Source organism: Diabrotica virgifera, chromosome 1 (genome assembly GCF_917563875.1).
Source record: "Diabrotica virgifera virgifera chromosome 1, PGI_DIABVI_V3a".
Classification (NCBI taxonomy): domain Eukaryota; kingdom Metazoa; phylum Arthropoda; class Insecta; order Coleoptera; family Chrysomelidae; genus Diabrotica; species Diabrotica virgifera.
In genome coordinates, this window is record NC_065443.1 from 201,239,438 (window position 1) to 201,255,162 (window position 15,725).

The 15,725-nt window shown below is 35.6% G+C and overlaps 1 protein-coding gene across 2 annotated transcripts in view; it reads right to left on the bottom strand.

Moving 5' to 3' along the window:
• LOC114325807 (transducin-like enhancer protein 4) overlaps positions 1 to 15,725 on the bottom strand; it is a 1,285,138-nt gene that overhangs the window by 38,515 nt on the left and 1,230,898 nt on the right. For both annotated transcript variants that reach the window (XM_050641900.1, XM_050641898.1), the window contains 2 exons: positions 6,954 to 7,293; positions 3,145 to 3,316 (listed from right to left, as the gene is read on the bottom strand). In XM_050641900.1, the coding sequence (XP_050497857.1) occupies positions 3,145 to 3,316; positions 6,954 to 7,293 (512 nt within the window). The remainder of the gene's footprint in view (positions 1 to 3,144; positions 3,317 to 6,953; positions 7,294 to 15,725) is intronic.

Here is a 15,725-nt window from a genome sequence, read left to right on the forward strand (position 1 = left end):
ATTTGGAGGCAAGAGTACCTGCAACAGTTACAACAAAGGAATAAATGGCATAAAACACACCCAAACATAAAAAAAGAAGAAATAGTCATAATTAAGGAAGAGGATACACCTCCAGGTAGATGGCCACTAGCAAGGGTAATAGAAACACACCCTGGAGCGGAGGGATTAACCAGAGTAGTGTCAGTGAGAAAGGCAAACGGGAAAATAACAAAAAGACCTATACATAAGCTGATAAAATTAGAAGAAGAGAAACAGGAAAAACCAAAGAATTCATCAGGATCAAGATGGAAGAAAATATTAATCGCAATAATGTTTTTAACACTATTGAAACCCATGAATGCAGAACTGTATAAAATATATAATCCGGAACCAGGGTTATTTACTGAAGACCTTGGAGAGGTTTACATAGATCGAGGAACATTCCGAATAAAAGTGCTAATCGAAAAAGGAAGAGTTCAAAAGGAGCATCAACTGATAGGAAGTATGATACAAGGCATACGGGATCTGTGCCAAGAGACAAAAATCGTAAATTGTAAGGAGATAATAGGGAAGTTAGAGGAAGGACAAAGGAAGGCGGAGTCAATAAGTGAAGCGTTGACAGTAGAAATAAAAGGAAGAGAAAAAAGAGGAATATTAGGCACAATATTAACCTCCATATTTGGAGTGAACGACGAAGCCTATAGTGACATTGAGACACTAGACAAAAACCAGAGAGAATTAATAAAGGGGTCACAGCATCAGGCAAAGATAATGTTAGAGACAATAACGTCAATAAACCACACGGAGATGAGGATAAATGAACAGATGAACAAGTTTAACAAAGCACTATTCACAGGCCTACAAGAAATATCAAAAGGACTCAATGAAGTAGAAGACAAAGCATTAAGACTAGAAACCGAATATAGCACGTTACGAATACAAACCATAGCATTACAAGTTACGGAGTTCATAAACGAATATATTCAATTTTACGAGGGAATATTAAACCTGCACTACAACCACGGCCATTTCGTTGATATAATAAAGCCGGGTCAAATAACCAAGTTAATAGAAAGAGCGGGGAAGATACTACCACAAGGAGTGGAAATACGACGACAACCCATTATAGAAACAGAGGTCAGCCATGACGACAAGTATATAAAGGTCATCGGCTACTTCATAGTGACAGGGAGAAATAATTACAGCATGCTCAAGATCACCGCGATACCACTTAAGGTCGAGGGGTCAGTATTGCATTCGTTTGTCGCCCCAAGAAATCTACTGATTGTAGATTATAACACTCTCCACTACTTCGAATTGACCGCAGAAGATAAAGCAAGATGCTTACAGCTGGCACGGGCACAGATAGCGTGCTCTCCAACGGCCGTAATGAACATGGATACCAAACCAAGCTGTATACTGGAAGAAATTTATGAGCGATCTAAGAATACCACATGTCCAGTGGTTACCCGGGCAATACATCAAGCTCAGTGAAGTAAGATGGGTACACCCAACCTTTGGTTAATAATCACACCGATTCCGATACACCTGTCCATTATCTGTGATGGAAATCGGAACGAAAGAGTTCTGGAGCGAGTCTCATTTCTGAAACTCTCGCCCCGATGCATCGCCCAAACGAAAAACATTACATTACTCCCCACTAGCAGCGGGGTGGAGACAGCGATAACCAGCTACCTGAAGACTCCGATCACTCCTGTAGCGCAGTTGCTGACGATGCCAAGACATCTGTTAAATACGATTCAACCCACACACATTAACACACAAGGCGATGAATTCCGTACTATACTATTGGACGAAGAAAGTCTGGAGCAAGAAGTAGCGCATACGCCCTGGCGAAAGATACATGAGTCACATTGGACTTATTTAACGGCCACCGGGGTCATTACTTCGATTGTGGTGATTGGTCTGCTCATATTGTGGAGATACTGTCCTAGTATACGAAAATGTCGCTCAGGCAAAGCACTTAGGCAGACACCCGACCACGAGGTAACTTCTTTAGCTCGTAACCGGAAAGACGCCTCCCCGTCGACTTCCAAAGCCGACATCCCCCTCAACACTTTTTCATCTAGTAGTCCCAATTTTGATCTAAATATAGAGTCGGACGGTGAAAGCAAAGTTAACAGTTGGAAAAATATTGATTATTCTTAAACTACTTATTAATAAATTATGTATGTTGTCATATTGGAGATATGGTTGTTATATTTTATATTTATGTTATACTTGTAAACCTCGAACACTGATACTTGGGACAGCTTCCGGCGGGCAGTATGTCCAATAATAAATATTCAGAATTCATATTCGATATTGAACAGAATTATTTTATCACCCAGTAGACCGCACGAATTTATTTATTTTATATTCACGCACGTAGATTAATTAGTTTAGATACAAATTGGTCAATTATCAACAATATAATTTGGAAATGTCACGAAACTGCTGACAAAAGTAGAATTATTTACCTTAAGTAGATATACAAATCACGGGGGACTAGCGTCACCTATGACCCAATTTAAGCTTCTATAAAACTAGGCTCTTGGGCCTAGAAAGAGAGTTCTCATTCAGTCTTCAGCTAATCGCGTATCAATTATCAGTTACAGTGTTCGGCGGTTCTCCCGGGATTGAAATATATCCTTGTGTTCGTCTATATCAATAAACGTATTTATCGCTACTCACGTCTTTTACATCCTACGTATTTACACACTGTTCGAGAGTTTTTTTTATCAATATTCTTGATTATTTTTTTAGTCTGGATTTGCCCTTGAGTGGTTCTCCATTTATTTTGATGATTCTTTATCAGCCATTTCTGAACCTCGTTTTTCATAGCATATTTAGTGATGCCACAGAAAGGTTCTGGGCCTTCAAAAGTTTCTCTCGAGCCTTGTTTCGCTAACATATCTGCTCGTTCGTTCAAGGTCGAAAGAAGGACTTCACTGGTCAAATGAGGTTTGAACCAGAAGAGATCCTAAAACTACCAATAAGAAAACTGTTGGCCTTCGTTGAGGCCACAGGACTTATTAAAGTTTAAGGACAGGGTTTGGTACAAAGGTCTTATGACCAAATGCCAGAGACTAACGAGTCTCGCCTGAGTTAAGAAGAAGAAGAAGAAGAAGAAGAAGACGTATAGAACGCAATTATTGAACTTACGGTTTTCCTCCAGGAATTCCACCAAGTCCTGGTACAACAGGGGCTCTCATCTGTGAATGGGGATCATATCCAACTTGTAGTGGTGGCCTTGGGTAGCTATTAAGAGCTGGTGGTATATTATTATGCAAACCAGCGTAGCTTCCTGCTGCTTGCAGATCGTGGGGAGCAGCACCTATAAATAAAGTAAGGTTGATTATTAATATAGATCAAAGCAAAAAATGCAAATAAACGAATTACACAGTAATCATAGTTTAAACTAATCTTTAATTAAGATTTGTTGTTGTACAACTCGTAGTCCTTGTTTAAAAATCTTTTCTCGCCTGTTTCGAAGAATTATAATATAATGATGAAAGGGTTGCCAATGCGAGTCCATTATACAATTGGATATGGTAATTGAGTCAATACTCGCAATCTATAGTTTGTATTTTTTATTAGTTGTTATGTAATCATGGGGCAACCGGTTTCGAGTCTTACAATATATGACTCATCATCAGGCCCAGTACAAAAAGTCTTCTCTATACAAACTACAAGCTAAAAAACACAAAACGAGAGACATGTACACATATATATAAAACATGAAAAACAACTTTGTCTTGGTTTCAATCACATACAATAAAGCCAAGCAACTGTTTAGTATTGAACTCAACAGTCCATATCATGTAAAATGAGACATTATATCATTGGGAGCGACCAATCTGATGAAAAGTGCTTGGTATATAATTTGATATATATGCTACCATCAATCCTTAACTAGTCAAGGGTCGATGGAGCCCTGGTAAAATAGTATGCGATCAAAAGACATAATACAAATTTTCCAAGAGAGAAACAACTGACAATTGAAGGGAGAAAATTTGTATTATGTCTTTTGATCGCATACTATTTTACCAGGGCTCCATCGACCCTTGACTAGTTAAGGATTGATGGTAGCATATATATCAAATTATATACCAAGCACTTTTCATCAGATTGGTCGCTCCCAATGATATAATGTCTCATTTTACATGATATGGACTGTTGAGTTCAATACTAAACAGTTGCTTGGCTTTATTGTATGTGATTGAAACCAAGACAAAGTTGTTTTTCATGTTTTATATATATATATATATATATATATATATATGTGTACATGTCTCTCGTTTTGTGTTTTTTAGCTTGTAGTTTGTATAGAGAAGACTTTTTGTACTGGGCCTGATGATGAGTCATATATTGTAAGACTCGAAACCGGTTGCCCCATGATTACATAACAACTAATAAAAAATACAAACTATAGATTGCGAGTATTGACTCAATTACCATATCCAATTGAATTATAATATAGTTGACAGATACGCCATTTTTTTAAGCCTATATTGTGCAGGCATTGAAACAAATAAATGCTGTAGTGTATTTTACGGTTGTACTAATTAGTAGTTCCAATATTTCTACTGGTCTTTCTTTTTCTTTTTGTACTGCTTCACATATTTCTTCATCTGTCACAATTTTCTCTGTTTCTTCGGTCCCTTCAAACCAAGAATGTAAATCTTCTTCACTTATCTTGAATCCCCTTTCTGATAACTTTTGAACCCAATCGGCAATAGGTAGATTACCTTCAGGATCACATTTTTTGTTTCATGTGATACATTGCAATAGATGCAATAGATACATGCAATAGATTTTTCCATGATCTTCCTTCTTCTTCCTGCTTCCTTAATAGGCTTGCGCCTGATCCATCTTCGGATGCCTCCTCATCAGATATCCAGGTTGTCACTCCATCTTTTCCTTGGCCTTTCTATACTCCTTCGGCCGTTTGGTGATCTGTCTCGTGCTATCTTTACCAGTCTTCCGTCTCCCATTCTGCTTATATGGCTATACCATTCTTTTTTCTTTTTAGTTTCCAGTCGTTTATATTCTCTATATTACAGCTTTGCCTGAGGTCTGTGCTACGTTGTCTATCCCATAATGGTTTTCCTGTGATATCTCGGACTATTTTCATTTCACACGTTTCCATCAGTCTTTTTGCCCTTGTGGTGTCAGGTCTTGTTTCCGCAGTGTAAGTCATAATTGGCCTAACTACTGTCATATAGATCTTGGTCTTTGTTTCTCTCCGTAGATATGTCTTGCGCCAGATAGTGTGTTTAAGACATCCTGCTATTCTGTTGTCTTTGTTTATTTGGCAACTTCCGCTTCTGTATCTCCATAACTGTGCATTAACACTCCCAGGTAGCTGATACTTCCTTCTTGCTGGATTATTTTGCTGTCCACTTCCAGCCTACACCTTATTGGATCTTTAGAGATTACCATACTTTTTGTTTTATTTGGTGATATTATCATGTTGAACTTTGTTGCTATTATATTAAATTGATATATAAGTCTCTGAAGGCCATCTTCACTCTCTGCAATAAGTATGGCATCATCTGCATAACATACTATAGAGATAATTTCTTCACCTATTCTGTATCCTATACTCAGGTTTTTGACTTTATGAATAATTCCATCTATGATGAGGTTAAACAGCAGCGGACTCAATGACGTATGCCCCTTTCCACTGGTATCGGCTGTGTTAGTTTGTTATTAATTCTGGCCTGTATGTTATTCCTGGTGTATATGTTTTCGATATTCTTGATAATATCTGACGGTATGTTTCGTTCATATAACACGTGAATTACGTCATTCAGCTCTACACGGTCGAATGCCTTTTGTAGATCTATGAAGCAACAGTAATAATTTTTCCGTAATGACTGGATTAAGTCAGGCGAAACCGTGTTCATGCGTGAGCGAAACATAATACAACATTCTTCAAATTAAATTTTTTTATGTTTGCGTTGTTACCATCCTGAGCAATAATGTGGATAAGCAATTTATTATTATACAAGGATTTTACTTTTTGCATAACATTTTGATCCATCGATCGGCTACAAAATAAAGGTATGTAGTTTGATCTAAGTTCTAGGATCTAAGACTTGATCTAAATTCTTTTTCGGTGGCTTTTGATTTAGATAACTTGAAGCATTGTCAATTACGAGTAAAGCTTTTCTGGATAAGTTGGATCTTTTCATAACTTCATTTCTGGAACAAAGTCTTTATGGAACCATTATTATTGTTGTAGGTACATTTTCTCTACATAGGTAAATATTTGCATAATAATAATAGTCACCCCAAACAGATAGTAATACCCAAACGAGGGAGAGAAAATAGAAACGAGGAAATAAATAATACTTTGTATTGAAAATATCGACATAACAAAATAAAGACGAAAAAAATGAAGCATCACAGTGTAGTGAAAAGCAAATTTCTCCGAAAGAAGAATACAATATAAAATACAATATAATATAAAAAATAAAATCAAAGATTTAGAGGCCATTTATAGGGTGGTGAAATGATTTTGAAAACTAATAGTTTTAGGTACAAAAACCACATTAGGGTTAAGTTTTATCATGCGTTGGTTACGTAAATCGAGACAAGAAAACAGTGCAATAACACATAGTAGATACGACAGACAGTGAATTAGTGCTGACCTTTTTATCGTTTCTTCCTACGGAGAAGTCGAGGCAAAAACTGTTATCTCTCTAAAGCTAAAGCATCTCGTCTGCTGTCCTCACCACAATTGGCGTTTGTTGTGTATACAATCAGTATTATGGAACAATGAGTACGAGTATAATGAGTCGAGGGACACCGATCGGTGCCAAAAATGGAATCACTCATGAGTAGAAGATCCAAAGACAACAAAATGATGGAAATAGCCACGAAGACTTTAAAAATAAGACCAAAATAGATTACCTGAAGTACCACAAACAACCAGTTTAAAGTGATGGTCAACAGACGATACTTACCATTTGACATTGCTAAATAAGGAGGATACTGCCCCAGCCCCTGTTGCTTGATAGGTTTCAGCCCCCCTGATGCGCTTCCAGATGAAGATCCTGCTGCTGAAGTAGGTGTTACAGATTTAGAAATCGGTGTGGTTGGTTTCTCCTCCATTTTCTTCGTCGATGGCGTTGAGGCATTACTAGATGTGCCGGATCTGGGACTGTGCGGTCCTGGGTGTTCTTTCTTCGGTAGTTTATCGATGCCGTTTTCTCTCGGAGAGGTGGTACCGTTTGGTGGAGAGACGGGGTCTTCGGACGCATCGTCCACCACTAAGTCTTGGTCGCTTTTTTCACCGTCACTATGCTGTAATTAATTAAAATGATATTATAACAAAATAATACACCAAGCAGATAATATATAATAGTGTAATTTAGTAATTTCAGTTAGTAATTAGAAGCCAGAAGAAGTTATTAATTAAAAAACGTATGAGCATCTACTGTCACTACAGCTAAAGATATAAGTACGTACTGAACGTGTTATGTTAAGGGACGTACTTTAGAATATATCGATTATACTGATAAGCTTTTTATTTTAAAATAGCAAAGGTATTTTTTAGTTTCATAAAGAACTCTCTATCACATTTCACTGTTATTCCAGTGCAATGTTTTTCGCTATGTAATGTCTTTTCAAATATATGTTGACAAAATTACGCGTAACCTTTTTCAAATATTTTCGTAGTAAATAAGCATTGCTTGTACTAAAGCCCTTTCAAAATTAATAGAGAACGGCAGTTCTCGCCAGTGGCGCACACCCACACCCCCTACACGCGACACTAAATACACGAAATTTTCGATTTTCTAAATCTGACGGAATTGAAAATTGTACCAACTCCCATCTTAAAGTTCAGGAAAATACTCACCTATTCATATATGAACCATCCAGTTTGGTCCAAGGGTGTGGATTTTACGGCCCTTCCTATTTAGGGCCTGTTTTTCGTTCTCGTCCCCAAAACCCCCAAAAACTTAAAATTTTAGTCCGACCTTTGCGGCTTCTAATAGTACTGATCATTACCTTACCAATGCATGTCTAATTTTGAAAATCGGTTATACCATTCAAAAGTCACCGAGCTCAGAAATATGACTCAATTTCTATTTAAAAAAGGGAAAATGTTTGTGGATATGTATGTATGTGGCTGGAAAAGTTAAACTGATCTGAATTTTTTTTCTGTGTTTGAAGAGGGGATCAGAGCCGATTCAGAACCGGTGTAGTTTGTGACTTTTGACCACCCATAAGCCAGCTATAGGACTTCGTAGGTACAAAACGGGTTCGAGTTTGGCAAGCAAAGCGAGAGGTCGTGTGGCCGGTGTATTGGCGATAAGGTAATTTCGGATTCGAAACCTATCACAATAAAAACACCGGTTTTTAAAAGACCTATCGTTATCGTTATCGGTAATCGTTAAACTTAAAAAGCGTTCTTGTGCGAAATAAAAATAAACTTCTAAGTGTATAATAATAATATTTATATTAGTGCTGAGGATAACATTTAACATTTAATTTAAAATGGCCAGTGGCGGAACAGGAACAATCCGAAAGGAAACCTATAGAAAGAATGAAGAACTATCTGATAGTAGCGACGAAGAATCTAAGAAGAAAAAATATAAAGAAGATAAATTATATTTTGAAAAGAGTAACCTGACGAGACGAACACCGAATAAAAGCAACGACACAAATGAAGAGATGATAAAAATGATGCGGGAAGTTATGTGGAAAAATGATGAAATGATGGCAGAAATAAGAACCATACGGAAAGACCAAAAAGAAACGATGGAATATATTAAGGAGCTGAAAGAAAAAAACGAAAAATTGGAAGAAGGTTTAAAAATGGCAAACAATAGAATAGAACAATTGGAAAAAGATAGACGGAGAAATAATATAGTATTAAAAGGCCTAACACTAGATGTTACCGACGGAAAGCCTGTAAAGGAGTCAGTAGAACACTTCATAGGAAGAAATCTGAAATTAGAGGTCAAACTGAGAGGAGCGGTGAAGATCGGCGACCAAATCTTTGTAGCAGAAATGGAAAATCTAACGGATAAGCTGAGTGTACTAAAAAACAGAGGAAAATTGAAAAATCTACAGGGACAAAAGGTGTATATAGAATCAGATTTAACAAGAAAGGAAAGGGAAATACAAGCAAAAATTAGGAAAATGGCAAAAGAAGAAAAAGACAAAGGTAATACTATGAAGATAGGATATATGAAACTGGAGATTAATGGAAAGGAGTAGAAATGGGACCATAATAAAGAGAAACTTATACAAACTCACAAAAATATCGGGAAAGGGACTCCAAAAAACTAAAAGAAAATAATGAGACTGGACCCACAACAATGACGACCAAGGCAATGAATGGGAAAAGCGATAGGGAAAAAGATGATGCAAAGGTAAACAAGGATGAACATAGGAAGAAGGGGAAAGCTAGATTGCAGAAAAAGGAGAGATAAAAATGGGAACATGGAATGTGAGAAGCATCAATGGAAAAGAGGAAGAACTGGTAGAAGATATGATAAGACAAAAAATAGAAATAATAATAGAAACGAAGATGAAAGGAAAAGGTCTTAAGAAAATACACAAAGGATATTGTTTACTTTGGGTAGGAGCGGATACAAAAGAGAGAGCAAAAGAAGGAGTCGGCATAATAATTGCACCGAATAGACTACAACACGTTATAGAAGAAACATATGTTAACCAGAGAATATTATCGGTGAAAATGAAACTGATGGACGAAGAAATATGGACAATAATAACAGCCTACGGAGTAAATGAAGATGCAAGAAAGGAAGAGAAAGATAAATTCTTCGAGGAGCTCCAAATGCAAATTGATAATGGGGAAGAAAACATAATTGTAATGGGAGATCTAAACGGTAGAGTCGGAAACAACAACAGCGGAATAGAGGAGTGCATGGGAAAAGAAGGAGAAGAAATGCTAAACAGAAATGGTGAAAGAATAATAGAAATATGTATGGAGAACAAACTAGTTATAACAAATACAAAATTTAAACATAAAGAAGTACACAAATACACGAGAGTACAAGACAGCAGAAGCGAAAAATCAAACATAGATTACTTTTTGGTAAGCAGCAACAAATGGAAAAGAGTACAGGATACGAAAGTGAAAAGAGGCTCGGAGATTGGCAGTGCAGTGACCACCATCTAGTAATAATGAGAATGAGAACAACAGAGGAAAAAGAAGAAAAGAGAAGAAAGGTAGTAAATGAAAAAATAAAAAGTTACAAATTAAAAGAGGAAATATATAAGAAGAAATTCCAAGAAAAATTAGATAATTCTTTGAAAGGTAGGGCAAAAAATACAAATATAGAAAAAAAAATGGGAATATCTAAAAACCGGCATAATCAAAGCAGCTGAGGAAACTTGCGGGAAAGCAAAAATAGCAAATACCTACTAACATGAGGAGAACAGAATGGTGGACGGAAGAAATACGAGAGAAAATAAAGAACAAAAAAAGACAAATGGAAGAGATACCTAAGCACAAAACACCCAGAAGATTACGAAGCATATAAAGAAAAAAAGGAAATAGGTTAAAATAGCGGTGAAAGCCAGAAAGGAAAGGTCATGGGACAGATTTGGACAAAAAATGACAAAAAATTATAGGGAAAACCAAAAACTCTTCTACGGTACATTAAAACAACTTAGACAAAAGAAAGAACACAATATGCCGAATATAAAAGACAAGAATGGAAACGTACTAACGGAAGAAAAACAAATAATGGAAAGATGGAGAGAACACTTCAAAGAGCTAACTCATGTAGACAAGGACAACATAGGGGAGATACAAGAAAGGAATGAAGAACAACAAGTGCAATCCATAACAAGAGAGGAATTAGAGAAAGCAATAGAAAGAGTAAAACTGGGCAAAGCACCAGGCAAGGATCATATCACCCCGGAAATGATAAAATTCATGGGGACAGAGGGAATGGATAGCATGAAAGAACTAATGAATGATATCATAAATAGAGCAGAATTACCAAAGGACTGGAAGAAAGACATTATATTACCAATACACAAAAAGGGAGACAAGAGAAACTGTAATAATTACCGAGGTATCACCATATCAAGTATCCCTGGGAAGGTATTCCCAAGAATAATAGAGACAAGAATAAAAACCCAAATATAAACAACTATGGAAGACACACAGTGTGGATTCAGGAAGGACAGAAGCACGCAAGACCTAATATTCACATTAAGACAAGTAAGTGAGAAGGTAATCAAGAAGCATAGAGAGATACATATGTGCTTCATTGACCTGGAAAAGGCGTTTGACATAATCCGAAGAAAGGACGTTTGGAAGACACTAACAGAAAGGGGAGTCGACAGACACATAATAGAAGTAATAAAGGATATGTACAAAAATAATACATATACAGTAAGAACCAATAACGAGGAATCCAGAGAATTTTCTACAAGTCAAGGAGTCAAACAGTGATGCGTGCTGAGTCCACTGCTATTCTCAGTGTTAATGGATGAAGCGATAAAGAAAGCCAAGAGAAGAATGAGAAAACTAACATTAGGATACTGGCAAATGAAACAGACTCAACTATCGGAGCTACTATTTGCAGACGATTGATAGCAGAAAACAGAGAAGACTTACAGAACAATCTTGAAATCCTAGAAGAAGAACTATCAAACATAAATAAGACACACGCAATAGAATTAGACGGGAAACAACTAGCAAGTGGACACGAGCAAGTGGAATATTTTAAATACCCAGGAGTAATAATCGAATCAAATGGTAAACAAGATATGGAAATAAACGAGAGAATGGGACGAACAGGAAGCTTATTTAACACTATGAAAATAACATTTTTTGGGAAAAAAGAGATACCGGAAAAAGTAAAAAACGGCAGTCGTTAAATCAGTAGTTAGACCAACAATCATGTATAGCAGCGAGACATGGACATTGACGGGGAGACAAAAATCCAGAGTCAATGCTATGGAAATGAGGTTCCTGAGGAAAATAGCAAACAGAAAGAGGACAGACAAAATACGAAACGAAACAATTAGACAAAACCTAAAACTAGAACCAATCAATGAAAAAATAGTAGAAGGACAACTTAGATGGTTCGGGCACGTGTGTAGAATGTCGAACGAGAGGCTACCAAAACGAGTGTTCGAAACGAGAGTGCAGGGGAAAAACAAAAGAGGGAGACCAAGAGTTATGTGGGTAGATGAAATTAGGAAAGAAGTCGAGAAGAAGGGATTGACATTGGAAAGTGCAAGAAACCTGACGCAAGATCGGAAAGCATGGAGACTACAATGCCAAACTCAACTCCACCAGCCTTACACCTAAAGGTAGAAAGGCTTAGGACTAAGTAAGTAAGTAAGGTACAAAACGGCATATTTTTGGGGGTATATATCTTCGGTTCAAGAAGAGATAGGAGAACCGCAAAATACACCAAATCAATAGTGTGAAGTTAAGCTTTCAAATGGTGTTTAAGCCGTCAGGATCAGACATACACACGGCTCAGTATCGCCGAAAAACAGAAAAACTAAACTTTGAACATTTTGGTTTTTCGACAATTACTCAAAATTTCAACCTACGGATTGCGCCAATAACTGAGCGTTTGTAGAAGGACTCTAGACAAAGCTGACGGTGTATACATCATATCTGGGAAAATTCTAATTTTTAAGTTATAAGCTTCATAAGTATGATCAAATCTATTTCCTATGGGAAAATGGGAAAATGGGAAAACGGTTTTTCAAGCTCAATAATTCCTATAGTAGCTTCAGTTATCATACTTGACCTTAGATGCATCAGATACTACTTGTCAATACGTTTCAAAATGATGTTTAGTGATCAAAATCGGTTAAGCTGTTTAGAAGTTATTAAGCTACAAAAGTATAATTAAATTAACGATTTTTCCCGAAATGGTTTATGTAGTTGTAGTGGTTACGACGCTAAATTTGATCTGACTACGGGCAATCCGAGTTCATTAACCGGCCATCCCAATAATTTTTTTTCCGAGTTCATTAACCGGCCATCCCAATAATTTTTTTCAATCTATTTCGAATATAAAAAATCTAGTGTACATTCGATGGACACTAGATCATTTGGGAGATAATGCGACAAAGGCGACCATTTATAAAGCTTCATGTAATCGAGAAAAATTGCATTCAACTTCATATATTTAATTTATAAAAAAACTTTGAAAAACTCCTGATACAAGAATAAAAACCGCTAAACGCCGTAAAAATGAGTGGCGCATTATTAAATGTATTTAAATGTATTAAATGTATTAAATGTATTAAGGGCCGGTTGTTCGAACGCTAATCAACAATGATCACTATCAAATATTTAATTAATGTCACCAACTGTCAATGTCAACTTTTAATGGGTTGCTGAAAACATAATTGATTATAATTATGAGATTAATTAATCAATTAACATAAGAATTATTAATATATTTGATTAAGTAATTTCATAATTGTAATAAATAATTATGATTTCAGCAATCCAATCAAAGTTGACATTGACAGTTGGTGACAGTAATTAAATATTTGATAATGATCATTGTTGATTAGTGTTCGAACAACCGGCCCTAAATGTATTTTCATTTTGATTCAAAATAAAATTTTAGTTTATTTTAAAAGATTTTTCCATAATATTTGCTAAATTTGAAGTAAACGTTCCACAAAAGAGTTTCAAAATTCAAACTGTATCGAAGTTACTCTTTTGTGGCGCGTTTTACTTCCAATTTAGCAAATATTATGGAAAAATCTTTTAAAATAAAACATTTTATTTTGCATCAAAATGAAAATACATTTTCGGGCCACGTAATATTCCTATCAGATCTTTTGTAGCTGGAATATTGTATGCGCCACTCATTTTTACGGCGTTTAGCGGTTTTTTATTCTTGTTATAATATAAAAATAATATTAATAGCTTAATTCTGATGTTCCTGTTTAAACGTAACTTCTTTCTATTAACAAATTTATGAATTAATTTGTTGAAATTCTATTAAGATAATTTTTTCTAAGAGATTTATTATTTTCCTTTGTATCCTGACCGTTTACTTGTAATGCTTAGAAAATTAAGATTCGCGTTTTTACACAATGTTTAAAATGTTCGTTATATTTTCTATACACAAATCTTCAAAATAATTTTAGAAAAAAAGAGTTAGAATACAATATAACCATCAATATAACTAATAAACTTCTTCTTCTTTTTATGTAGGCATAATTCTGTCTGCTTTTCCATGTGCCTCCAGTAAGTTGTCATTCTCTCGTTTTCGGTTCTTCGGGGTCTTCCAGCACATCAATTATTTCTTATTGGGGAACCGTCTCTTGCCGTATTTATTACTCTATTTGTTGTCATTCTGCTTATTTGATTGATCCAATTTACTCTTCTCTTTCTTACCCAGTTCCTGATGTTCTTTATTTTGCTTCTTCGTTGTATATCTGTACGTCTAGCTCTGTCTCATAGTGTCTTACCATCAATTTCTCTAAGGGTTTTCATCTCTGCATTATTTTTGTTTTCTCTGTGTCGGCTCGTGTTTCTGCCGCGTATGTCATTATTGGTCTGATGACTGTTTTGTAAATTCTGCCTTTCATTTCCTTTCCGATATTTTTATTTCTCCATATTGTGTCATTCATGCATCCTGCGACTCTATTCACTCTATTTACTTGATCTTCCACCTTCTGCTTCCAGTTTTCCGTAACTAGACAGCGTTACATCCGTTCCATCTAATATTTGCCTTTCCAGCTCCAATTTACTTAGATAATATAACCTGCTGTTATAACTATAACCATGGGCTTTGTTCTTTTTGGTTAAATTATCATGGACCTTTGTCCACGAGTGTTACTGAAGTTATATTTGTGTTGATCTGTGTGGTCAAAAAATGGGTTAAGTTCGTTAGTCGTGCAGAAGTTTAGTATCAGTTCTCCATTTTCGTTTTGAACATTCTGATTTTGTGTTAGCATGATTCTTGGTACTACTTTGTTGCTTACTCGAGCATTAAACCCCCACAATATTATCATCTTCTCTCTGATTTGGTTTATTACTTGTAATTCTTCATACAATGTTTCTCTTATTTTTATTTCTATATCGTATGCTTCGATTATGTTCGTCGTCCTTTTCCATTCTTACTTTGTTGTTATAATCATTTCTGATAAGTATTGACACTGTTTGACCTTAATCCAGGAACCGAAGCTTTTCACCTCTCAATTTTTACAAAATGGATCGATTTGCTTGAAAATTTTAGAATGAGTAGTGGATAGTCCAAGGATCAAAATCAATATGAAGCCGAATGGCGCTTTTACCATGGGGGTGGTTGCCACCCCATCTAGGGGGTGGAAACTTTTTATTGTATGTTGACCACAAAAGTTGATAAAAACATCCATTATAAGCTAGAAATGTTCTATACATTTTTTTGATCAAATTAATAGTTTTCGATTTATTCGCTATCGAAAGTGTTTTATATCGAAAAATCAATGTTTTTCGATAATACTCACGATTCACTCAATTTTTGCCGTAGAAAAAATATTTTTTAAACCAAGTTCTTGGGAATTAAATAACCTACAATTTTATATTTAAACATTTTCTCGTATCTCTGATGCTAATCTTTCTATTCTGAAGAAAATTGCATTTTTTACCAAACTACAAAAATTCGTTATTCGTTTTAACTCCAGTTTTTTAAAACTAATCATTCTAAGCCGGTCAAACTTCTAGAATCTATTAATAATACATAAATAAAGAAAAATAAATAAGGCCAATGACTAAA